This window comes from Scaptodrosophila lebanonensis, unplaced genomic scaffold (assembly GCF_003285725.1).
Source record: "Scaptodrosophila lebanonensis strain 11010-0011.00,11010-0021.00 unplaced genomic scaffold, SlebRS2 tig00000072-arrow-pilon, whole genome shotgun sequence".
NCBI classification, from domain to species: domain Eukaryota; kingdom Metazoa; phylum Arthropoda; class Insecta; order Diptera; family Drosophilidae; genus Scaptodrosophila; species Scaptodrosophila lebanonensis.
Window position 1 is genome coordinate 3,621,190 of NW_022060558.1, and position 24,927 is coordinate 3,646,116.

The 24,927-nt window shown below is 40.4% G+C and overlaps 3 protein-coding genes across 7 annotated transcripts in view; 2 read left to right on the forward strand and 1 right to left on the reverse strand.

Moving 5' to 3' along the window:
• The window catches only part of LOC115625525 (uncharacterized protein CG43427), a 91,550-nt gene extending 70,881 nt beyond the window's left edge, over window positions 1-20,669 (forward strand). For 2 of the 5 annotated variants that reach the window (XM_030520589.1, XM_030520590.1), the window contains exons 8-10: window positions 2,749-2,891; window positions 2,960-3,116; window positions 4,601-9,207. In XM_030520589.1, the coding sequence (XP_030376449.1) occupies window positions 2,749-2,891; window positions 2,960-3,116; window positions 4,601-8,581 (4,281 nt within the window). In that variant the 3' untranslated portion in view covers window positions 8,582-9,207. Of the gene's footprint in view, window positions 1-2,748; window positions 2,892-2,959; window positions 3,117-4,600; window positions 9,208-9,801; window positions 9,860-12,321; window positions 12,490-12,510; window positions 13,547-15,172; window positions 15,556-15,628; window positions 16,645-18,016; window positions 18,205-19,934 lie in introns of those variants that run through there. The other 3 variants (XM_030520594.1, XM_030520592.1, XM_030520591.1) reach the window with 3 other exon arrangements.
• Window positions 20,670-22,357: 1,688 nt separating this feature from the next.
• On the reverse strand, window positions 22,358-23,343 carry LOC115625254 (eukaryotic translation initiation factor 3 subunit F-1). The gene has a single exon (XM_030520248.1). The coding sequence runs from the start codon at window positions 23,304-23,306 to the stop codon at window positions 22,464-22,466; it is 843 nt and encodes a 280-aa protein (XP_030376108.1). The 5' UTR covers window positions 23,307-23,343; the 3' UTR covers window positions 22,358-22,463.
• A 266-nt stretch (window positions 23,344-23,609) lies between these two features.
• On the forward strand, window positions 23,610-24,860 carry LOC115625524. The gene is made up of 3 exons (XM_030520588.1): window positions 23,610-23,795; window positions 24,102-24,395; window positions 24,555-24,860. Exons 1-3 carry the CDS (start codon window positions 23,625-23,627, stop codon window positions 24,747-24,749), a joined length of 660 nt encoding a protein of 219 aa, XP_030376448.1. The 5' UTR covers window positions 23,610-23,624; the 3' UTR covers window positions 24,750-24,860.
• The last annotated feature ends 67 nt before the right edge of the window (window positions 24,861-24,927 follow it).

The window sequence follows — 24,927 nt, forward strand, 5'->3', positions numbered from 1 at the left end:
GATGCTGCCAAAGAAAGTTTTATTGATTGATCCATTCGAAATACCAACAGCAGCAGAAATGTCCCTAATTTTCTATCGACGATTTTTGAACACCAACTTTTTAAGTTGCTTTATGTGCTGTTCATCACTTGATGCTCTTAATCGTGTTGGATGTGTTTCATTCTGATCACTATTACGACCGTCTGTAAACAGTTTATGGTTTAAAGATATGTTTTCGACATTTCCGAAAGCCTTCTGCAGCAATCTTAACGTTTCGGTTTCTGAAATTACATTCTTTACACAAAATTTAACCGAACTTCTTTGTTGAATCATTGGACATTATAAAAATCGATAAAAATCAGTTTTAGAAGCACAAGCCCACATAGATATGTAAGCAATGAAGGTAGTGGTGTGACACAGTGATAGAGTTGCCAGCTTACACAAAAAAAAATTATAATTCCGATTAGTACATAATTAAAAACAAAACGCTGAGTTTATTGATTAACGTGACTTATTTTGATTGAAGATTTCACATGGTTAGCCTACAATTCTAATTCGTACCCCAATTCCCAGCTATATAAACTAAAATTTATTAGAATCGGACATTATTCAAATAATTTGTACAGCAATAGCGAAAAGAGGAAGTGAAAAGCCAATATAATAAGAATATTTATTTTTGTTTTTCTGACATGCTAATCAAGTTTGACGTATTTGTGTACCAATTAATAAGTTTTAAATCTAAAATATATACGAAAGTTAAGTAATATATATAAATATATTAAACCGAAGAAACATTCTAGTCGCTGGAATTGGAGTATCTTGGTGCTATAATAGTTGAGCGCTTTGCTAGTTAGGCTAAAATGCATATCTCTCTTGTATATCCAAGATACCAAGATTATCTTTCTTAGAAAGAGTTTTTTTTTTTGCAATAATAATAGAATAATATTCAGTTGTCTTCTGCCTGGACCATTCAGAACACCAGGTCAGGGATGATCTTAATGAATAAAAGTCGAAGAGCTTACTTCTCAAGACTTTAGAGACCTTACATGTTTTCTGAATGATCGTCTATATGACACCCGATTCTTCTTGAATTAATTTCATATTCAGCTCTTTCTTTGGGTGTAGTAATGTGTATGTATGTTGGAGAGGCAGTTAAGAGACGCTGACAAGACGATTATGCGGTGCAGACGCAACGGAAGTGTTAAAAGCAATGTCGCATTTTATCTTACCATAAGCCATTGTTGGCAAGATCACACGACGAGCTTAAGCAACGCAGTGTACCAGTATTTAAGAGATCGTGACAAATTTCTAAATCGCTCGTTGACATTTTTTCGCATACGTTCAACTTATCGCGCACTCAAGTCACAACAATTGGCCAGTCAAGATAAACAGAGCTTGGGCTTAGATTGTGGCTTGGGTTGTGGCTTTGACTCCGACTGACTGACTGACTGACTGGTTGGTTGGTTGGTTGTGTTGACTTGGCCAGCGCTCCAGTTTCCAATGCACGTCGTCGCCCATTCGGATTATGCAATGTGGCTGTTACCATTTTGTAGTTCAATTTGATAGTTTGCAGTTTTTGCCTTTTACACAATTTAACGTAACATGCAAATGTGCTGGCACACTCTTAGAGCTAAACGCGTCACCATATGGGGGGCTCCGTTTTGACGTGACTGTACTTCATTACCTAATCAGCTGTTGCTCTGCTGCAGCGTTGCATTTCAAATGTTTTTGACGGATTTGATTTATTGGCTATGGCTGTGGGGCAATACTGGACACAAATCTCAACATTGCGACTCTGCTCCATACTTTTTGGATTTGTCGATTTCTCAGACATAACTCTTGTTTTATTGTTTTATGCGAAATCTATTAAAATGCGCGTAGCGTACGGCACTGTTTACTGGCGCCTAATGATGGGAAAGGAAGTCCAAAAGAAGCCGTTTTAATGGCCTTTTAGTCGACGACAAACGTGTCGCACTTTTTATTTTTTATTTTTTGTCTGCTTCTGTCTTTTTGGAAATTTGGTGAACTCTACATACGAGTGCTTGTGCGAAAACTTTTCAATCAGTTGAAAGTTTGGCCAAAGTTTGCGGCTCTTAATTCAAATAGAGCGGCTTACATGCTGGCAAAAGTTAGTTTGGCCAACTTTTCAAGCATTTTGTATTTGAATAGATACAGAAACCATATTAATATTTATGGGATTAAAGTCGAGCTAAAAAGTAATTTAAATATCGCTGAAACGTTATGTGATGCTGAAGTGAATGAATAATACAAACAAAAATAAAGTTTATAAAGTTCTACGGATTAGGGTAGTACTAGTTTTATAAACAATTATAAATCATTACAAGCACAAGAAAAATAGAAACCCTATCATTTCTTTAACAGTTTGTAAGTTATGTTGGCCCTATTTTTGTTTATGACTTGGAAATGCGATTTGGTTTTTGTGATAATTTTGTACATGCATGTACTATTGAGACGGAAATGTGAGAAGTTTATCTCCAGTTCAGTTCATAGTCTGTGCAAAAACTATGCCCGCAAGTAAATAAGAGGAAAATACGATGAAGGCCCAAATCTTGCGAGTATATAAAAAAACAAACAATCGCGACACATTTCACCTTTGTCACGTCTCTTGGTCAGCCGTAAACCAAGCACAACTTTTTAATTGCGAGCGAAATCTTTTTCACTTTTTCACACAAACACTCACATTAAGTGAAAAGTACATTGGTTTATTTATTTTGATGCTAACTTTCGCTTCTCTTCTACATTCAAAAGAACCTTGACAATTGGAAATCATCGCGGCGAAAACGTGTCGAACACATCATTGATCGTGTGGTGGAAACGAAAAAACTCGAACTGGAGGAACATGATCGCATGCGCCGAAAATCGAAAACATTTACCGAAATGATGGAGGAAAGGTGGGCATCCAGTTGTGATACTGACACAGAAGTATTGAAGATTAATGTTCTATTTCAACTCCCTATAGAGCCGAACGGGGAGGCTCTCGTGCACGGGCTAAGCTGGCCTCTCTGGCCGTCTACAACGAGGACGAGGCAAATGATTTCAGCGACTTGGGCATCGGCACGAGCAGTGCCAGCGGCAAGAGCAGTCTATCGGAGGATTACGACAACAACAGCGTTATGGTGAGTAGATGAACATGTTGAGGGCCCAGTATGGAAGTGCTAAAGCAATAAATAATAATAAACAACAATAAAAAAATTGAAATAAATAGCGAAAAAAGCGCGAACCTAAATGCGAGCAAATATTTGACATCATTAGCACAAATTTTGCGGCCATTGTCATTGTTGTTGATTCATTTTGCTTTTCATTTGTCATGTTTTCATTTGCTTTTCTTTTTTGTTGTGTGTGTTTTTGCCACACATTTTGCTTCTTTTCTTTCCAACTCTATTTTCGCCATAATCAATTGTGGCGATTGTTGTTGCTGTTGTTGTCGGTGTCGTCTTTATTGTTGTCAAAACGTTTATAAACAATTACAAATTACCAATTAAATCTAATTTACAAAACAACCAACCCAATGACTGCCATAAAAAATTGCCTGCTGTCGCTTTCAATTGAGCTCGAAAGTGTTGGCAACGACGAGCGTTAATAATAAAATAATAATAAAAGAAAATTGTTTATTAATCAAATGTGCGCAATCACAATGGGAATAAAACCCAACAAACCAGACCAGAAAATAAAAACGAGTGCATTTCACATCGCCATGTTGTTGTGATTGAGCAATTAGACGCGCTTGTCACAAACACAAAATCAACCATAAAATTTATAATATTTATTTATGTCAGTTCACGGCACGAGTTCATGATGCGATCGAGCAGACGAGTCCGTGCCCGTCGTTACATATTCGAGCAGATGTTTGGCAAGGCTACAAGATCGAACTGAACAAGTGTTTTACGTTTTGATGAGCCAAAAACTATAAAAAGTGATCTAATCAATGATTGTTTAGCAGTGTCGAGCCTTAACAACAGCAGAGCGATTCAATGATTACCCATAATGGGTTACACCTAGCCTTAAAGCTTTGTAAAATAAATGTGTTTCATGTGGGAATTGGAGATTAAACTTAAATTTAAACGGGAAAAATGAACAAACTTTCCCTTTCTTGGGCGTAGGAGAATCTGGAGACCAAGTTTGGTTATTCTACCTCTTATACTTTCTGTGATCCTTGCGTTCATACAGACAGACGGACAGACAGACAGACGGACATGGCTATATCGACACCTTCTGCGTGTTACATACATTCGCACAAAACTAATATACCCTTTTACCCTTTGGGTACAGGGCATAAAAATAAATTCAAATTTTAGAACAATAATAAATAACTCATTAAATAAAAAAATTACCCACAAATATCAGAGAATCTGTGAAGACAAGCGATCTTCTGTGTCACAGAAATGCCAAGAAATTTAGCTTTTTAGCTAGCTTTTTTTTTTTTTTTTTTTTAAAAAAAGGCTTAAATAATATTATTATTATATATTATATATTATTATATTATATTATTATATTATATATTATATTATCTTCAAAACTGTTTGATTTTTATATTTTTTATATATTTTTCAAATTCCTAATCTCTTTCTTTCTTCCATTTACTCGCCCCATTCAAAAACAGAGCGACCATGCTGCCGAGCTGGACAAAGCGATTGGCGCTAATGGTGGCGCTGCCAGCATTGAGGAGCAACAGAATCATATCAATAGCAACAATAAGCCCACAACATCGTCCACCTCCAAGGGGGCCAATGCTGCTGCCATGCGCGAGTACATATCATCACCGGGCTATGACACCTCATCCAGCACCGCGCCCGCCAGCTCACCCGATCCCTGTGAGTACACGTACGAGGGCGCCATACAGGACTATAAGCAGCGCGTCCAACGCGCTAGCAACAGTGTCAATAAGCCGCCAGCTGCGAACAATAACATGAAGACAACTAATAGCAATGGCGAGCACTCAGAGATTGCGTATCCCACACGACGTGGCAGCAAAATTGAGGATCGCTTGAGCGGCTTTGAGGTGACCTCTCCGAGTGATACACAGGAGGGTGTTGAGAAGCAAAAAGTCGATGTGCCCAAGGTGGACATTTCCAAGCGCAAGGAGATTTTTGAGCAACGCGAACAGGGTGAGCCGAAGAACAGCAATGGCCTGCCACCCAAGGTGGTACTTCGTGACCGATTCAATGCCCCAGCTGTGCCACTGACCAATGGCAATGCAGTCGCGATGCCAGAGCCCGCTGCCAAGAAGGAGGTGAAGCGCCTTTCGGGCGATCTTACCAGCATACGCGATCGCATGCAGAGCCTGGAGCAGCAGCGCAATGCGTTCAATGCCAGCAAGAGTGTCGATGTTCCCGTTCCGCCCCTTAAACAGCGCTTGTCCAGTCTACAAAATGCCGTTACCAAAGAGGAGCAGCAGAAGAAACCACCGCTGGTGGCGCTCATTGATGCGCGTCAGCTGGAGATAATGCGTGGCGAGGAAGAGCGCATGCGACAACAGCAAAAACTGAGCGCACCAGCACCCCCGCCACCTGCGCTCATTGTGGAGGAGCCTCCGGTACCGCCGGCATCAAGTGGAACTAACGATGACAGCGGCATCCAGGCAGACAACGAGGATATGCTGCTGCAAAAAGAACAGGAGCAGCAGTTGAATGCGGCCATAGCAGCTCTAGCGCTGGAGGAACGTCAGCTGGAGGAGGCAGCCAATGCGGTCAATCAAATTGAGCAGGAGTTTGCTGAACTGACGGACCTAAATCCGGCCCCACTGACGACTGCGCCGATCAACAAGCCCCAACTGCCGCCACCGCCAGCGCAATCACAGCCAGCGCCGCAGCAGTCGCAACAGCAGCAGCCGCAACCGCAGCCGCGGGATATGGAATTTAGTGTAAGTTCTACTAACAATTTTATACAAAACGAACAAATCGAACCCACTATAAATAGTCCCAAAGAAGCGGTTACAGTTAGTGGCAATGTTGTAGTAGCTTCCGCCATTGGCGATGTAGTTTCGGTGTCGGGCAATCCTTCCCAATCCACTTCTTCCCCTTCTTCCAACGCCAACTGTAATTTGCGTAGAAAGCCCTCCAACGAAATGGTTCATGCGCGTAATTTGCTCAAAATGTTCAAGGAGACATTTCAGAATGACATTGAACTGGACGAGGCGGCTGAAAATGAGATTGCAGCACCCGTTATCACTAGCCCCGCTCCCCCCAGTGGTGCCACTCCAGCACCTATAAGTGGCACACCCGCCTCAACAGGCACCGTGGTGACCCAAATCTTTGACTTTACCAAGCCAAGCAAACCAACACCACCTAATTCTCCCACTGTGGGCCAGCACCCTCATATTACGCGCAGCAGCACCACCACCACCACCACCACAACCAGTCCCCAAGGTCCCAATGCTGCACCACCTACACAAATACCACGCGCTATTGCTGTGGGCAATCCCATAGGCAAACCACCCATGTCACCCAAGGCCCTGCGCTACAATCCCAAAGCAGTGTCGGTGGCTGCTCCCCAAAGTTCACCGCCCAGTGCTGCAGCTCAGCAATTTAGCATCAATGGTCGTGTCGAGATCTTCAATTCGCGACAGATGGAGAAACCACCAACGCCAACGTTGCCGCCAAAGCGGACTCAGCATGCCGCATTGACACAATTATCCACAGCCAAAGAGCAGATCAATTTACAGCAGCCAGCAACCGCATTGCAGGCAGGCAGCGAAGCGTTGACAGTCAATGAACCACTGCGTACCACTGAAGGCAATGCTGAAGTTGTCGTTTGCGCGCCACCCGTTACCATTGTCAATCCCGATGAGTTGCCGAAACCCAATACGGTTAAGGCACTTTCCAGCTGCTTTGTCAAGGCGGAGGCACCACCGCAGCCACTGCCCAAGCCATTGCCACGCAGTCGCATACCGCAAATAACACCGCCGCAATCACCAACGCCGGCGAAGCGGCAAAGTGTGCCAACGCCAACACAAGATGTCACCGATAATGCAGTGCATGTGGAGCTTCGCCATTGGGGAAGCGATCAGGAGCCAGCGCGTCAGCACAGCTCGATCATTTCGAGCTGCTCTGGGGACTATGCGCCAGTGGTTGGCCAAACGAAGGCGATTGTGCACTCTCCACCCAGCAATGCTATTGCGGTACCACCTAAGCCGTTAACCCGCTCCAAACCAGTGACGAAAGCACCTAACAGCGACCCCTTGGCTCCAAATGATTCAATGAAACCGCAGGTGACGCGACGATCTGATATGCCCGCTCTACCTTCATGCGCCCCAAACGAGTCCAGTCTCTTTAAGCTGGCTACCTCCGCGCCCAGTTCTCCCGTATCGCCACGTGCTCTGGAAGCCGAGGTAGCGCTCTGTCAGCAATTTCTCAGCAGTCAGGCACCCACGGGACTAGCCATATCCCCTGAGGACAGCGTTTACATGCGACAACAAACCATCGAGGAGCTGCCCTGTGATAAAGTCGATGTGCATAAGGAACCGCTGCCCTGTACGGGCTTTCAGGATGTCTCAATGGCTGAGGTACGACGCTGCGACGGATATGAGGCGGCGCCCAAGCAGGTGGAACCAGAAATCGTACCCTCCGAAGCAGATATTGCGCTCTGCACCGGATTTCTTGATAGTCTGGCAACGTGTGCAACGGCCAAGCGGCCGTCGTGTCTACCTCAGCGTCAACGCACGGTTGAGGAGCCTCTATGTGAATCCATCGATGTGCACAAAATGCCAGCACCAGCTACAGGCTTTCAGGACATAAGCGAAGCCGATGTGAAACGTTGCGATAATCTGGGAGCTGCTGCCCCCTCTAAGAATAAGACCCCCAGCTCTCCCATCATGGTGGCACGCGCTGCGCATTCGAAGGCGTTGATCGATACGTGCGAGCAAATCATTGCTGAGGAACGTTTGGCCAGCAGTCAAATGATGAATGCATCGCTTCCGGATACTCCGAAGACCTCGACGCCGCTACTGGCGCGAAAATCAAAAATACCAATACCCAAACCCTGTTGTATCTCGTCCTCTGGCACAGACTCCATTCAACGTGTCGGCTATGCGCCAGCTGAGAAAGAAGCTCCGCCAACGCCCAAAGATGACAATCTACTGATTGCGCGCACGCACGTGGTGGAGACGCAAATCAAGGTGACCACCACCACTCCGCCCAGCTCACCGAAACCGGCGGAAACACAAAGTCCAACTCCTCCAACGAAGGAGAAGAAGACGAAAAATATATTCGATTTCTTGCGCCGCAATTTCGGACATCATGAAGAGCCCAATGCAACCACTACACTGAACGAAACTATTGCGCCCACTGTGGTCCTAACGAGCACACGTAGCGGCGTCGATGTCGTCAATCCGGACGAGTTTGTCAAGGTGGATAATTCCAAATTCTATGTACCCAGCGAAGAACCACCTCCGTTACCCAAAACACCCGCACCCGTAAACATTGAAATACGAAAGACCATAACAACGGATGAGATAGTAGAGGAGAATGCCACGGAGACGGAATTGACGCAAGAGATTAACGATATGCTCGATGATGAGATCAATAAACTGGAGGTGGGAGGAGGTGATCGTGGTGTTGGCATGCATGGTGCAGGCACCAAGTAAATGGAACATCAATGGCGAACTCAGGATCTAAAAGATCCCAATCAGATATGCATACTATAATTGATTGGACGAACTGCTTTACTAAATAATTCGCAATGAAAGTGGATTCGAAAAATGGTGGATTTTGGAGAGTTACAGTTTTGATATTTTGAAAAAGAAAGAAATAAAGAAGCATGACAAGAACCTCGAAAGTCTTAAACTCGAATAAATGAACTCAACTCAACTCAGTTTCTCATAGTACTATAGTACTTCCGAGAATGATACTTTAAAAAAAAGAATTACAAATACAAGGTGCAGCAGGCTTAAAAACTTCGAATTTAATTTTAAAATGATTTCGTTATCATTTAAAAGCGTTTTCTATTATTTCGTTTTACATTTTGTTGTGGGCTCAAGCTACGTAAGCTACAGTTTTCGTATGATTTTATTTTTTTTTTTGTTCAACAATTACTAAAACCCAACTTTTTATGTATAAAATCGAACAATTTATTTATGTAAAAAATGTCAAAAATATGCTTATGTTTATTTTTATAAATGAGTAAAAAAAGAACGAACAAAGAATTTTACTACACAATTACACCTCAAAAAGCATACCAAATAATAAAAAACCGAAAGGAAAAAGGAATAAATATTGTTGTGCTGTGTTTTGTCTATACATAAAACGAACATGTTCCATTGGCAACAGAAAAGAAAATCAAAGAAAAAGTTCATTTTATCATCGAAAAGAGAAAAAAGAAAAACCATACGAGTACTCGCACAACAAATCCATTTCAAATGTTTGAATTAAGCACTGCTTGGCGGGCGACTGCTTGAGCTACCGGTACGCCATGCAGTGTGCGCTGCAAACAACTGTCGCTGTTAAGTTTACATTTCTATTTAACATTGCTGTGCTGCTGCCCGTCGTCGCGACGCGTCGTTGGTGTCTGTTCTATACTCTACTCTTATTGTTTCTGATCTATGTATGTATGTGCTACAACAATTTTGCTGCCCATATCTTTAGCGTAAGTAAGTGAAACCAGACTTCAACTATTAAGACACTAACATTTAATCGTAAGCGTAAATTGTGTTCTCTTGTATCTCTGTTTATACCAATATCTAAAACCCATGATCATAAAATCGTGTGCATATCTCTTTACATGCCTTGCGCGCTCGCTGTGCACTTTACTATATAATGCTGGCTAAAATGTACAAATATTAAACCATACCATTTAAATTTAATGCAGTTACATAGCTTACATGCTTACTGCCAGCAAAAATTATTGCAAGTTTACAATTTCCGAGGTAAGCGGTTGTCTCTCACTCTCTCCATTTTCTGTTCTGTTCTGTAGTACATATTTGTCTATCTACTTGCGTTTATGTATTGTGAATTCCGTTTTGTATTTACATTTTAAGTTCCCTCATGCATGCTTAGTATCTTAGCGCCTATTTAAGAAGCCAAAAGTCACAGACCACACATTTCTAGGCTTCTTTAGTTCAACAGTGCGTTGCATACATCTAGGCGCTGTTAACACACCCGCATTGCTATCAGTCCATCCCTTTTGTTCAATTTTCGTCGTATAGTCGCTTTATCTAAACGACCGCTTCCAATGCTCCCCTGTGCCATAGTTGCGCTTAGTCGCCTTTGGGCCATCAACTGTTTAGTTAACGTTGCGCTCGCATTCCACACAAGTGCAAACATCCATATCTGCATACATACATACATACATACAAGTATATGTATTTGCCAACATTTGCGCCTTCACGGGTGTTTATCTTTATGACAATAGTAATCAAAAATAAATAAATACGCGACGGGAAATATCGAATACAGAACCCAGAATACAGCGAAGCCATTCATTAGATTGCGTCGATCGAAAAGCAGTGGTAAGAGCTCGCTCGTGCAGATCAGTCGCGGAAATCGAGGCCTAAAACGTACTCGTAGTGAAGGGACACATAAATATATCTGTGATCTGAACAGATCATTCCAATCGACTTGTATGCTATTTTTATTTTGAGTCAAGTTGTGGGCCATTCATTGATTTCTTGCCCACTTAAAAACCAATAAAAACAAGGTGAAGGTACTTGAGTTCCCAGAAAAACGTTCGGAATGCAAATATAATTCGAAGAAAACGTACAGTTGTGGTTATGGTTGTGAATGCAAGTCTTATTTCGTATTAATTATTAAATATAGCTACAAATCCTCCACAAAGCTAGAAATAGGGAAAAAATAATTAAATAGGTGAATGAATTTAAACGAGACTAAAGCCTGTTCAAAATATCGTACAACTAGATTTATCGTAAACTTTGTTCAGTTTCAGTTTTTCTTCAAAGAAAATGTGACCTCAGTGAATATCTAGCAATCTAACGTTCACTAAATGCTATTAAATACTTTTTATAAATAGTCTTCAACCCAAGCTATCCACATATTTGATATCTATGAACATTATATAAACCTAGCACCGAGAACTTTTGGACCATAACAGCTATGGACTTCACATTTTTCTATCTGAGAGACAGAGCAAGTGTATTACAAAATAATTTAAAGCCATAGGAACGATCGATGCAAATAGTATTGTTAAAAGAATAAGCTCTTTTGTGAAATGCAAATCTGGTATGTATGAGTGCCCCAGGATTTTCAGGGATTCATTAAAATCGACGCAATATTACATATAACTGCTCTGGAACGATCTGTGCAGAAATCAATCGTTTTACCAATACATAACTTTTCTGGTTATTTCGGAAGCAGATTTGTTTCTTATAGTGCCGCTTCAGCTTCATAGTCAAAAGCTTTTATTTAATTGATGAACTACACCTAATTCTGTTTTTACACGGTAAATTGATTCCAGAAACAACCTTGTAAAAAAGAATATGATCAAAAAATAATATACCTGTATGCAAAAATAGAAATATATATGAAATTTTTAATTTTCAAACCGTGTTATATCAAAATCGTGTAAAGAAAGACCGTGTAAAAACAGAATTAGGTGTATATCATAAAGCTGCCATATTTTAGTTTATATTACTACGATCCTTCAATTAGACTTTGTAGCTTTCAATTCGAAAATATTGATAAAAGAAATGACACAACTCTTTGGAGAAAATCGGTTGAGAGAATGGTTTTAGTGCCGACTAACGACTTAATTCCTTACCAAGTACTTATTACATACCACTTACATACACACATACGTACATGGGTAGCTAGTACAAAGATACATACATACATGTACACATGTGGGTTAAGCTATCAACAGCTTTTTTATGGCAAAGCGGAACACTTGATAGGAATTGAAGAGTGCAATTAGCACTTGAAAGTTGTAGTACTTGTACAAATACATGCGCCATTTATTTCCATGCTAGCTTTATATGTACATATGTGTATCAAGCGACTTGTCTTTTGTAAATATATACATACTTATCTGTACAGTAGAAACCTATATACTTGTATGTACCTACATGGTTACACATCATACCCCTGTTATAAATGCAAAATTCTAATTACAAAAGGTTCGACATTGTGTTTGTTGCTTTTTATTGAGATTGATTGAGTTTTAGTTAAAACTGTTTTATTTGTTGTTGCTGTTGTTATTTACTTATCAACTTTGTTTACCTTACAACCTTTTATCACCCTTTTTTTGCAATCAAGCGGCTATGTAAACTAACTTAATTAAAACTCATGCGCCTGTGACGCATTCTTTTTTTGTCTCTTTTTCGCTTGACGCTTTTCTCGCTGGCTCGCTCGCTCGCTCACTCGCATGATTCCACAGATCAACGAAGCTCTTGAACTGGCGCTGGAAGCTATCGATAGGGAGGCGCAACGAAGCGTTGCAACTAAGCACAAGATGGAGAAGGTAGAGAAGCAACAGGGAGAGCAGGAGAAGATGGTGGAGAAGCAGGAGCAGGAGCAGGAGGAGGAGGAGGAGGAGGGGGGGAATGTGAAGGAGCAGAATCAAAAACAAAAGAACCCAGATGACGAAATTGTTGATGCAATGCCAAATAAAACCGATGAGGAGAAGAAGAAGCTGCAACAGAAAGGAGAGGAGGAGGCGGAGAAAGAGAAGGAAGAGCCGCAGCAGCAACATGCGGCAGAACAAACAAATGCAACAGCAATGGAACCCATCTATGAGAACATTAGCTCGACTATATCTATGCACGAAGTAGATAATGAACAGCCGCCAGCGATGATAGCCAATAGACGAAGAAGAAGCATTCCAAATAAGAACAACAACAACAGCAACAGCAACAATAACAATAATGATATGCATAATCAAATTATTAATCAAACAAACAGCAACAACAACTGCAATAATCAAACAGACAAACACGTGGTAACAATAACAACAACAACAACAGCTTTAAGTGCGGCATCAACAGCAACAACAACAACAACAGGCAACGACGCCGAACCCTACTATCAAGTGCCCAAAGCCCTGGAGCCCTACTATGATGCCCCAAAACATTTGCGACCCATACCCGTCTACGAGAACATCGAAATCTTCTACACTGGTCTGGATGCGGCCCAGCTGGCCAACGGCCACAATGGGATCACAACAAACGGTAGCAGCATCAGCAATGCCATGGAACCGCCCAAAGAAAAACCACCACCACCGCCCACCGAGAGTCCACCGCCCGTGCCTCCAGCCACAGCGGAGGACGAACTGGATGGTGGTGGCAACATGGACACCTGGTCATCGGACAACACCTACGAGACGATTGCGGGGAGCACGCGCCGCCAACAGCTGAGCGAAGTGCCGCCCCAGCCATCGCCGCCCATCAAGCGCATGAACTCTACGAAGCGCATCAAGAAGGAGTTGCGGAACAAGCGCTCCAGTTTCTTGGGCATCGAAACGGGCGGCGATCTGGATGATGTGGAGAGCTATTTGGAGTTAACAGTGGCACCACCGCCGGACATGGCCCAGCTGCTGCAGGAGGAGCGTCGTCTGGAGAAGCAATTGTACATCAAAGCGGGTCTATGCGATAGTTCAGATACAGGTTAGTAAAGTTAAAAGAAAAACTTTTAAAAAATTCGTATCTCTAGCATTCAAAAATAACAGCAAAAGCTGCTTCCTGCACTGCAATAGCACTGCTTGCCTGTTGATTACGTTTATTTCCAGTCCGAATTTATCAGAGAAAAAAAAAAACAAATAAAAATAGGTAGACACTGGAATATTAATAACCAAGGTGATACTACATTCTTTCGATTAATAATACTATACTACTAGACCCACTTTTAACGGTTCAACATACTCTTCAACAAAGCTGCTTCCTGCACTGCAATAGCAGGCAAGCAATCCTGTTGATTACGTTTATTTCCAATGAGAATTTTTCAAAAAGAAAAAACAAAATAAAATAGATTGACTCTGGAATAATAATAACCTAGGACATACTATACTACTATGTGTACTACTAGACACATTTTTAACATATGATGGTATTTTTTTTATTTTATTTTTATTTTTGATCAATCAGTCAATCAATCGCATCAGATATGGAAATTCTACAACCTGTTTTTACACCTACAAATTAAAGGACTCTCTTATATTTTCCAAAACAGACAGGTGTACAGTCATTTAGGGTGCAAATGCAAAGAAAAAAAGAATCAATAGAGCTTGAAAATGAACTGCCATAAAAGCAAATGGGCAAATCACTGTGACGTTTACCAGGCATGCTCAGAGGGTTTCTGCGACTAGGGGCTGCCCGCGAGGTTAAGTATAAATAATCCGATTAGTGTGTGTCTCCGCAGACCGAAAGTGTGAGGGGTGTTAGTTACAACTAGACACTCAGAGGAGATGAGCGATCTGGGTACGGCTTTCAAATCTTATAGAATTCGCAAAACAATTTGAATAACAGCTAAATTCATTTCTATTAAAACTAATAAGTAGACGATGAAAAGCAACAACTGACTGAGCTGACAACATTAATTAAACACTTTGAATAAATTTAAAAATGACTCGTCGAGCCTGCCAAATAAAAATTTAATCGTTAATACAAAAAGAAAATCAATCAAACCATTTTTGTACATCTTGGGACTTTAAAGGTTTTAATCGGATTACATTACATAAAAAATTTAAAATAAATTAAATAGAAAAATAGGAGTCGCGCGATAAAAAACAACTTTTAAATGAAAGCAGAACTCATTAGGTTTTAAAAAACTAAAAGACCTTAACCAGGGAAGAAGATCGGAAGTTAAAAGCAATCCTCGAAACTATTCGCAGCATATGTGGTTGGTTACTTAAAAAACAAAAACAGGAAAATAAACACAAATTAAGTGTAATTTTAGTTCACCTTACATCATATGGGAATCTAAGTACTGAAAGCAAACTACTTGTAGAAATTACAATTGCAATTAGACGATATAAGGAGAATATAAAACAAATACGCACCCATTGTGATTCGTTTTTCAGATGAAACTCCATCTCAACTAAGTAATGGGATAGAAAATAACACAATGTGCATTAAGATTCGGTTTTGGATAGAAAACGTATTACTGTGGACACGTCTTTTAAGAAGTTTATTTAAAGAAAATCGATATGTGCTGATCCACTTGTAGTTCCCAATCACCCAAACCCAATCAACCAAACCCAATCATTCACACACTCATTATTTTTGCTTTGTCAGGTGAAAGTCGAGACTCTGGCGTCTCGGAGAACCACTCGCGTCAGAGTAGCGAGCACTACACGAACTCCTCGGAGGAGAATGACACGCATTCGGACACGCCGCCACCACCACCGCACAGTCTCAAGCCCAGCAACAAAGAGGTGATCTACCAGAATGAGCAGGCACTGCTGAGTGTGGCGACGGCGGCACAGACGCCCCTCCTCCAGACCGTGAAGGGCAACTCGGCCGAGTCCTGGACAGAGTCGGCCACAGCAGCCGCAGCGGCCACACAATCCCTAACCGAGGCCACGGCTACGGCGAATGCCAAGATGCTGTCCATCGAGGAGAAAATTCGCGAGCAGGGCGAGGTGTTGCGGGTGGAGCGCGAGTTGCTTCACTTTTCGGTAAGTGTTGTGGGCATCTGGACACCTGGTCCGTCTGGTCATCAAGCGATCTAATCCCAAGCATTACTTACAGCAGGAGGAGCTGAAGCGTCAGCGCGAGAACTTGCTGCTGCGCGAGAACTTGGCGCGGCGGGAGCTGCAACATGGCGCCAAGATGCTGATGTCCAACAATCGGCGCTCGCTGCAGGATCTGCACAACGGCATCATCGGCAACGGCATGCTGAGCGCCTTCCAGCCGCCCCAAGCGGTCTTACTGCAATACCAGCAGCAGCAGCAACAGCAGATCTATGCGAATGTGGCGCATCTGCAGCAGCACCAGCAACAGCAATACTACCAGCATGTGGAGTCCGACTATCGCAAGTCCATGTCGGACTTGAACGAGTTCTCCAAGCGGCTCATGTTGCCGCCACCCACGCCGCCCACCAAACCGCTGCGTGCCATGCACATAGCCACCAACGGCAATGGTGGTGTTGGCATCCTGGAGCCAGACTACGCCAGTGCCCGACAGCGCCACTCGCTGACCGCCGCACAGAGCAACGTCGCCGCCACCGCCGTCTACGGCGGCTCCCTTGTCAAGATTGCCGGCGCCCCATTGGCCGCCACACCCCGTGCCCCCGCCAACAACTACATTTATCATCACCAGTCGGCACAGAACCTGAGTCAGTTGTCCGCGGCTGCACCAACAGCTGCTCCCCGGGAGGGGAACATGTCCCGCAATACGCTGCACGCGTTGAGTGCCACGCCCAAGCCCAAGTACACGGATGGTTGGGTGCAGGTGCAGCAGCGGAAAAACTTTGACACCAATTTGGCCAACGATCCGGCCTGGCTCTCAGCCTATCAGCAGAAGCGCAAGTCCATGCCCGACTACAACGGACAGGCATACAACAATGCTGGCAGCAATCATTGGCTTGTCCAGGAGGCCGAGCAGCGACGTCTGCTGGAACAGCAACAGCAACAACAACAACAGCAGCACAGCAGACGCTCCATGCCCACAACAAATGGCAAATCCAATGGCAAGCCCCTGCCCGACTCCATTATACAAACCCTGACTGAGCGCGTCCAAAGCAAGGGCATTGGGGAACGCAAACGGTGGGTGTCCGCAGCTTTTCAATCATCAAAATCTGCATTCTATTTTTTGGGCTTCTACATATAATTTGAATGCTTGTTAGGGTACTGTAAAGCTATTTGTTTTGTTAATTTTCAAGTAGTCTGTGAAAAGAAATTCAGAAACTAGTTTTCTCTGGCAGAATAGAGTTATTTTGTTAAATCTTTATTCTTTATTTAAGATCTGTTCTAAGGAGGACAATTATTAAATTATAAGAATAGAGTTCTTCAAGAAACATATCTTTTTTCAGGCCCTATAGTAGATAGGTCCTATTAGTGCAGAAAATGTTAAAGAAGATTTTTAGACTCTTCTCCATATTCAACATTTTTTGTTGAAGTGACAATCTTTTAATAAGCCGCTCGCTGCTGACTGAAAACCCAAGTATAAAATACATTTCTTAACAGATAACATTTCATAGGGCTTTTAAAAAGTTGTAATATAAAGAAGGACTTGCAAATTTAATATATTCTTATCTGATCTTTAGTAAAACAGGTTTTTGTATTTGACCCTACTCGCATTATATTAAGGGTATTTTATAAAGAAAAGTAGAGTACACCTAATTCTGTTTTTACATTGGTTCTATTGATTTTATGCAAAAATAGGTGATTGGTTCCTTATCTCTAAAGAAATATATATGCAACTTTTAGTTTTCAAACCGTCTAAAAAAGAGCGCGTAAAAACAGGATTAGGTGTATACTTCCTAAGTTAATATTCAATATGTTCAATCTACTTAAAATCTTGAAAACCACAAATACGCGTTTAGGTGCCAAAACATCTTATCTGAGGTGTTTGTCAAATATCTAATGTTGAAAATTAAAATAATAGATATTAATTAGTATAGACATCAAAAGAAATACACCTAATTCTGTTTTTACACGGTAGATTGGTTCCAGAAAAAGGTGTATAAGAAAAACCGTGTAAAAAAGACATTGACTGATTGACATTGACATGATTGTTATTTTAAATAGTGCTAAATAGAATAATGTCATGTAACTATATATAAAGTTTTTTTAATATTCAAACCATTTTAATTCAAACCCGTTTAAAAGAGGACCGTGTAAAAACAGAATTAGGTGTACAATCAAGCAGAAATGCAAGCAGAGGAAGAATAGTCTCAAGCAGTGGTAACTTGATATGAACAAGCAGTTCATTTTGAACACTAGCAGCCTCTCTTTTTTTCAATTGTTGATGTTTTTTTACAACAAATTTCCAGTCAATCAGATGCAATTAAAGCAAGTGTTATAGCACGACAATCAATTTGCAAGTATTTGCTACACGGGAACTAAAGAACTCCTTCTATAAAGCACTTATTTAAGTATTTATAATATATAATTTATCTGCTTTTATTTGTTTCAGCTTCGAGAACGGCAATTATAGTCAAGTGATCAATGGCAATGGCTTTGCGCAGCATTCACAATCGCAGCAGTCTCTGAAGTCATCCAACAGCAACAACATTAATAGCAATGCCAATACCAATGGCAGCCAGGAGAAGGTGCTGAGTGTTAGCGGAAAGAAGAAATGCTCTCATTGTGGCGACGAATTAGGTAAACTTTGCTACTACGTTGGTTGTGAGTGTGATTTGTTTACTATGTATTCTGATTTTGATCATGAACAGTTGCCCATTCTTAGTGCTTGGCAGCGACAATCAATCAGTCAGTCACAATCACACACACACACACACACACACATAAAACATTTTATTGCTCAACTATGCACAATCGAACTTCTATAAAGCGGACTCTGTACGATCTAAACACATCTCGATACAGATCGTACATTCTATATACATTTTTCAATTCATTTGTTGAGTCAAACCATGTTTCGTTTAGCATTAGTTCGATTGTGTTTGTATTTGAAAATCATGTATGTAGCTTTGAAGCTGGAGAACTGCTAATCTCAGCTCCTTAATGCACTTCTCTCTGTCGAATCTTTTACATGTCTGACACAGATTTAGGCTGCACCCACGACAATTGTCGGCACGTGCACAAAGCGCTCAAATATATTGTTTGGGTCTGAACCTCAAGCCTGTATACAACTATGCCAAAAGACTTGAAATATTTTATAAAATTCAATAGCTGCATTTTACAGATGCCACTTAAAGGTACTATCTAGTGATGTCTTGTTTTTTTAGACTGTATGGCATAAGTATTTATATGATTTGTGTAACTATTGTGCCCTCGACCCAAGAACTATCGAGTTTAAAATGAAAAAGCCATCGTTTTCAAAACGAATGCAAAAATCAGGAAAGCATTTTAAAATAAATGTGAAGAAAATCAAATTTCTTCTTAAATGAACTTTTATATTGAATGTATTTGAAATCGGTTATATAGCTTTAATTATTCTTATATCCTCCATTATTTTTATTATTTCTTCTATTGAAATAATTTTAGCTTCTTTTTTTTGCTAAAATAATCTTAAGTTGACCGAGAAAAAAGATCCCCATTCGAATGCGGATTCGACCCAAAATCGTCTTCTCGACTACCCATTTCTCTGCGATTTTTAAAAATTTTTTGTCGGCTTACTGCCACTTTAAATATTTAAAAATCTACTTTTACTCTGTGTCTAAAATGTATCAAGCACATTTATGCTATTTTAAATTAAATCTCTTTATCTTAAAAGGGTTTTAGAATTCCACAATTTTCCGAAAAGTAAACATTGTTCAATAAATGATAGTCTTCATTGAAATACACGTTGACTGTTTAAAATGATGAGCGCTTATAGATTCTAATTGGAATCCAATACTGCACTTTCTATAAAAATAAAGCATACTTTTCGGCTGTTTTTTTTTTCTAACATCACAAACACATCTTAAACAAGTGAGGCATTAAGGATATATGTAAATATATAAATAGTTCGATTTAAGATTGAAATTCGATGGCATTAACTGTAGGAAATCCGTCTGGAAGTTAATACACATAATTCTGTTTTTACACGGTAGATTGGTTCCAGAAACAACCGTGTATAAAAAGACATAAATAATATGCCAAAATAGGTGATTGGTTCCTATCTCTAAAGAAAAATGTATGAAATTTTTAATTTTCAAACCGTGTTATATCAAAATCGTGTAAAGAAGACCCGAAGAAACCGAATTAGGTGTATTCTAAAGCACCATGTTTGTTACAACTACTTATATATAATGTTTGTTTTAAACAGTAGTACTTATGCCATTGGATGCTCTCTAATTCTGTTAGTCTTATTTATAAAATTGCAAAGATTATCCGTAATTTATCCGAAACTATTGCTAATCTTGATTTTTGGTTTTGATATTTGAAAGCAGGTCGCGGCGCTGCCATGATAATTGAGTCGCTGCTGCTCTTCTACCACATTAACTGCTTCAAGTGCTGCGTCTGCCACGTGCAACTGGGCGATGGACTGAATGGGACGGACGTGCGGGTGCGGAACCACAAGCTGCATTGCCAGAACTGCTATTCGAGTGACGACGGCATTAAGTTTAGTTGCGTCTGAGCTGGCGATAGCTAGTTATTGTTGTTATTACGCGGCGTAACTTTGATTATTGTTGTTGTAGCCACTACCACTACTACTACTACGTCGTACATAAAGCTACTATGTACTACGTATATGTATGTATGTACGTATCTAGGTGTGTTCAATTAAATGTTAAAGCTAATTACAAACCAACCAACAAACAAAAAGTCAATACGAACGTTTCAGCTTAATGTTAATTACGATACCATTACCAAGGTCAAGTTTTTATAATGTACAACTTTTTGCTAATATTAAAGTGTTTTTAATGCGTTTTGATTCAAATTTGAACATTTTACAGCAATAATACATACATATGTATATCTACATACTCGTACTATATGTATATGTATATGCGAGCGTATATCAAAGCCAAGCTCTCTTAAGCAAGTCAAATTGAAGATGCATATGCATATATTAAAATATATATTAACTATTGTATGTTGATAAAGTATAAGACCATTTGAGATAACTGACAAATTTTATGAATGTTGTTGAATTTTTGAAATATATACTCGTATAACAATTCTCTTTCGCACATGTATTGGAATTCGCATACAAATTGTAAATTATTAAGCGTAAAACACGTAACACTGTTTGCAATACAATTTCAAAAACTTTTGGGGGGACCTTCAATGTTTTCTCAACAAAAATATTGGCCTCTTCTGTCCCACCCGATCTGCTATCCCCACTAACCAAACGAATACGACGTATCCCATGTACCTAATCTGAAAAAGTACACACACACACACACACCTACAATCGCATACACACACACCCACACCAACACACCACCCAACACATACAACACAATCGCTTACATACATATGTATGCATATAACAAACAATTTAAACTCTAATTGTTATTATTTGTATAACTTTCAATTGTATTTAATATTTGTATTTTCTTATCATTATTTATTGTAATTAAGCATAAATCCGATATGTATTTCATGCGTATATTGACTTAAAGAACAGTTTTTAACAACTATCGGTATATATACGTACATATGTACATGAGTTTTTCTGTAAAAAGGCAGCTTGAATTTATTTAGTTTACAAATAAAGTATTTGAAAATAATAATAACAAAATCGCATTTCATTTCTGATGATGCTGAACAAGTCTTTTAAATGCAGGCAATTTGTTTTATTACAAATTTTGTAGTTCAAATCATTATTCCCTATCTATCGATTGGGATCATTTCGGGATATTTCAATTTGTTAGTGTGCATCAAATTTAATTCGCTTAAATAAATCGATTGCTTCGGAGCGGGTCGCCATTCCTTTTATACCAAAGTTTTGCTTTTAGACAGCATGTAAAATCTGTATATCTATATGGCAACTAAACGACATAGTGATCCGATTTGGTAGTCAAATTAAGCATGTAATTTAGATTAGTTAAAACTGTCATATATCTTAGTTAGGTCGAAGTAGCCTTTACCACATTTCGAGAAATGTTTTTATTACAGTTGCCCTAAGGTAAAGGACCTGAGTGTGCTTTGAGCTGGTCAGTAACAGAGTAGGTGTCCTATTCTCTGCCTCTCTTACTCCATGGGCAGTTCGGCTGCAATGCAAATTTCCGTAATGTTCAGTGTCCTGGTACCACTATGAGGTACAGGCCTGCTGGCAGTCAGTAATGAATCCAGAATTTTCCATGTTATAAACAAGGTCATTTAGCAATACTTGGCTGTCAGATTGAATAAAGATCGGTCTTATACCTACAATTGTTGAGGAATCGTGTTAGGCCTCTTGTATTTCTACAACTTCTGCCTGATAAGCCCAACGATGATCCGGTAGGGAAGAGAGAGCGTAGAGAGTCTTATCCCTAGGCCCGGAGTATACCCCTCCGCCGACGCTCCCATCAAGCTTTAAAAAAGCCTTTGGCATTGACTCTCATGTGCGGAAGCTCTTTCCATTCCTGTCGCATGGGAATCCCTACTTTGCACTCCTTTTTGAAAGTTAAGTCTAAGTCCAATACTTGGGCTTCTTTATATTTGGATTATGGAAATTATACAAAAATTTCGAGAAGCAATTTAAGAAATAGATGTTTAAAATGATGGAAAATTCTACTTAACCATGCGGCAATGGTACGTTTTGCTAGCTAAAATTAGACGGGGGAAAATATAGCTCATCCCGCCATGAAAACAATTTATAATGTCACACAATATCCCATCTCTGATCATATTGCACCGAAAATAAATAAAATAGCTACAGTTCTGATCCAAGTATTAGCACTTTATTACACAAATGCATTAAGAGAACGTACAGACGATTTATAAACTTTGCTCTTATATTGACAAAAACCAGTACTGGTAATACCCTAAGCTGTGGGCAGGAAAGTAAGTTTCTCGTTCAGTTGCAGCTGAGTCTTAATCAATTGCGAAAGTGTGATGACCATCAGGAGATCACGTACATTGGCGTTAAACATCTGCGTAAATTGCTCGTGGGTCATGTGTGGCACGGAGTGAATAAGGTCGAGCAATTGGCGTCCTACAGCGTTGTCCGGTGTCACCTTATGCGCGATCACATCCTCCACGTACTTCAATATAAGGTCCAGCAGCGACTGCAACTTCTGCGATGCTTCAGAGATCTGTGCCAAATCTAGCATCGGTGGTACAGTCTTGGGCCGATGGGCTGGTGACACGCCTACTGTCTTCTGCAGCAGCTTCAGACCGAATGTCTCTGGTTCGTAGCTAGTTAGCTCAACAGGAATGGGTGTAAACATGCAACCGCTCTTGCCGCCAGGCACCCCCAGCTGAATGCAAACATAGGCGCGCAGACCCATGCGACCGCCCTGCAACGAAGTGTCCACAGTCAGATGGACCGGATTGTTGCACTCCCGCGCATAATATTCGTGTATGACGGAGCTGTGATTAGTCACATCGTTGCCAGTGGCCCACCAGCCGACCACGCTCTCGTTGGAATTAACCTTGCGGTTTAGGTCGTACATGTCCAGGGCATAGCTCAACTCCGCCTCGACTTGGTCGTCGTGCTCCTTGTGCGGCACGCAAAAACAATTTGTAACCTCGACGACGCCTTTATCTACAGAACCCAAGAGAGTGCCGATGACTCGATGGGAGTCGGCGTTACGGCGTTCGTAGGCATCCACCACCTGGAACAGCACGACAGGGTGCACACGCACGGTCAAATTGAGGCCCGACATCTTGTTTTATGTGCAAAATCTGCAAGTAACTACAGAATTTTAGCAAAAGTTTCTAGCAGCCACGATGCGCGTATTTACCAATTGGCAGCACTGCGTAAAAGAACTGTCCATCTATTTTTAGGATGGGTAGCACATCGCCATCATGCAACGCCCAACTTAGTCACAGCTGGGTAACACTTCGACAAGCGGTTGAACTCAACAGATGAGCAACAGTTGAGCGAACGTTACAAAATCAAAGTTATGCTTGAAAATAAATTCATTTTTCAGGATACAGATACATATATTTCCTAAAAACTGTAACAAAATTCTTTAAAAATCATGTCTAAATTCTGTAAATCGGCCATATCAGAGCCAACATCCACCTTTTTATATGTAGATTTGATGGCTAGCATGTTGCTACGTGACACTCAAGAACTGGAGGCTGATTTCCACAACAAAATGGAATTCGTGCGGGAACAAGAACAAAACTGTCTGCAAAACGAGCAAAATGTAAGCCTAAATTCGGATATTAACCTGAACGGCTTAAGAAAGAAGATAATCGGGCACAGATCATAATATAAAGGAAAAATAAATCTGTATTCTCATCGGAAAAGCAATGGACCGATTTTTAAGGTCTTTAGGGTATCAGACACCAAAAAATGTTTTTAATTTAAGCTTGGTTCCGAAATTAATTTAAATTTGTCAGGCATTATTAGAAATGTTCGACATTATCCAAATCTAGTTTACCTAGACTAAAGGTTTAAATAATCTTTTTAGAAAGATCTTAAACGCCTAACCTATTACTTTTTTTTACAGCTGATTATCATTGATAAATTTGTCAACCTGCTGAAGACTTGCCTAATGAATATGGAGCTGGAAATGCATAGGAATGAATGTGCCATTCTTGATGCAGAACGGTCGCTTAGATGCATGGATGAATGCTTTGAGAAATTTGGCGAAGAAGGCATTAGTCTTAAACGCAGTAGTTATATGGAGATCTTAAAGTTACTCGTCTCCGCAGACAGTTCTACGGAATTGTGCAATAATCTCAAAAATGACATAGATGTATATAAAGAAGAGGTTGCAACGCGTGTTATACCACATAATTTAGTAAGTCAATAATAAAATGTTATCTTATAAGAATACGTTTCACACACACACTAAACTTTTATACTCTACCATAATTTGTAAACCATAACTTTAATGATTTTACTATAACTGATTATTAAACACTGCTGCTATGTGAAGATAATTACTGTTTATTCTTAGATTTCTAGCATCATAGCCTATCACAACAAAGCCTTGGAGGGAATGGAGCGCCAAGTTAATGAGCTGGAACTCAAAGTCAACGAATTGGCGGACTGCTACGAGGACGCAGCACAAGATGTTGATTTACCTAACCTCGGAGATCGGATGCTTGGCGAAAAGGCCGAGGATATAAAGGACGTGTTTGAGGAATCGTAAAAATAAACTTCCTCAACAAATAATTCTGTATATTTTCTAACTCATAGCCAAAAAAAATATATGCCTAAAGATTCGAATTAATTGTAATAAACCAGTATTTGTAAAACCTCATTTTGACTGTTTTTTAAATATATATTATTAAATATTTTAAATCGAGCTAGAATAACAGTAAAATGTT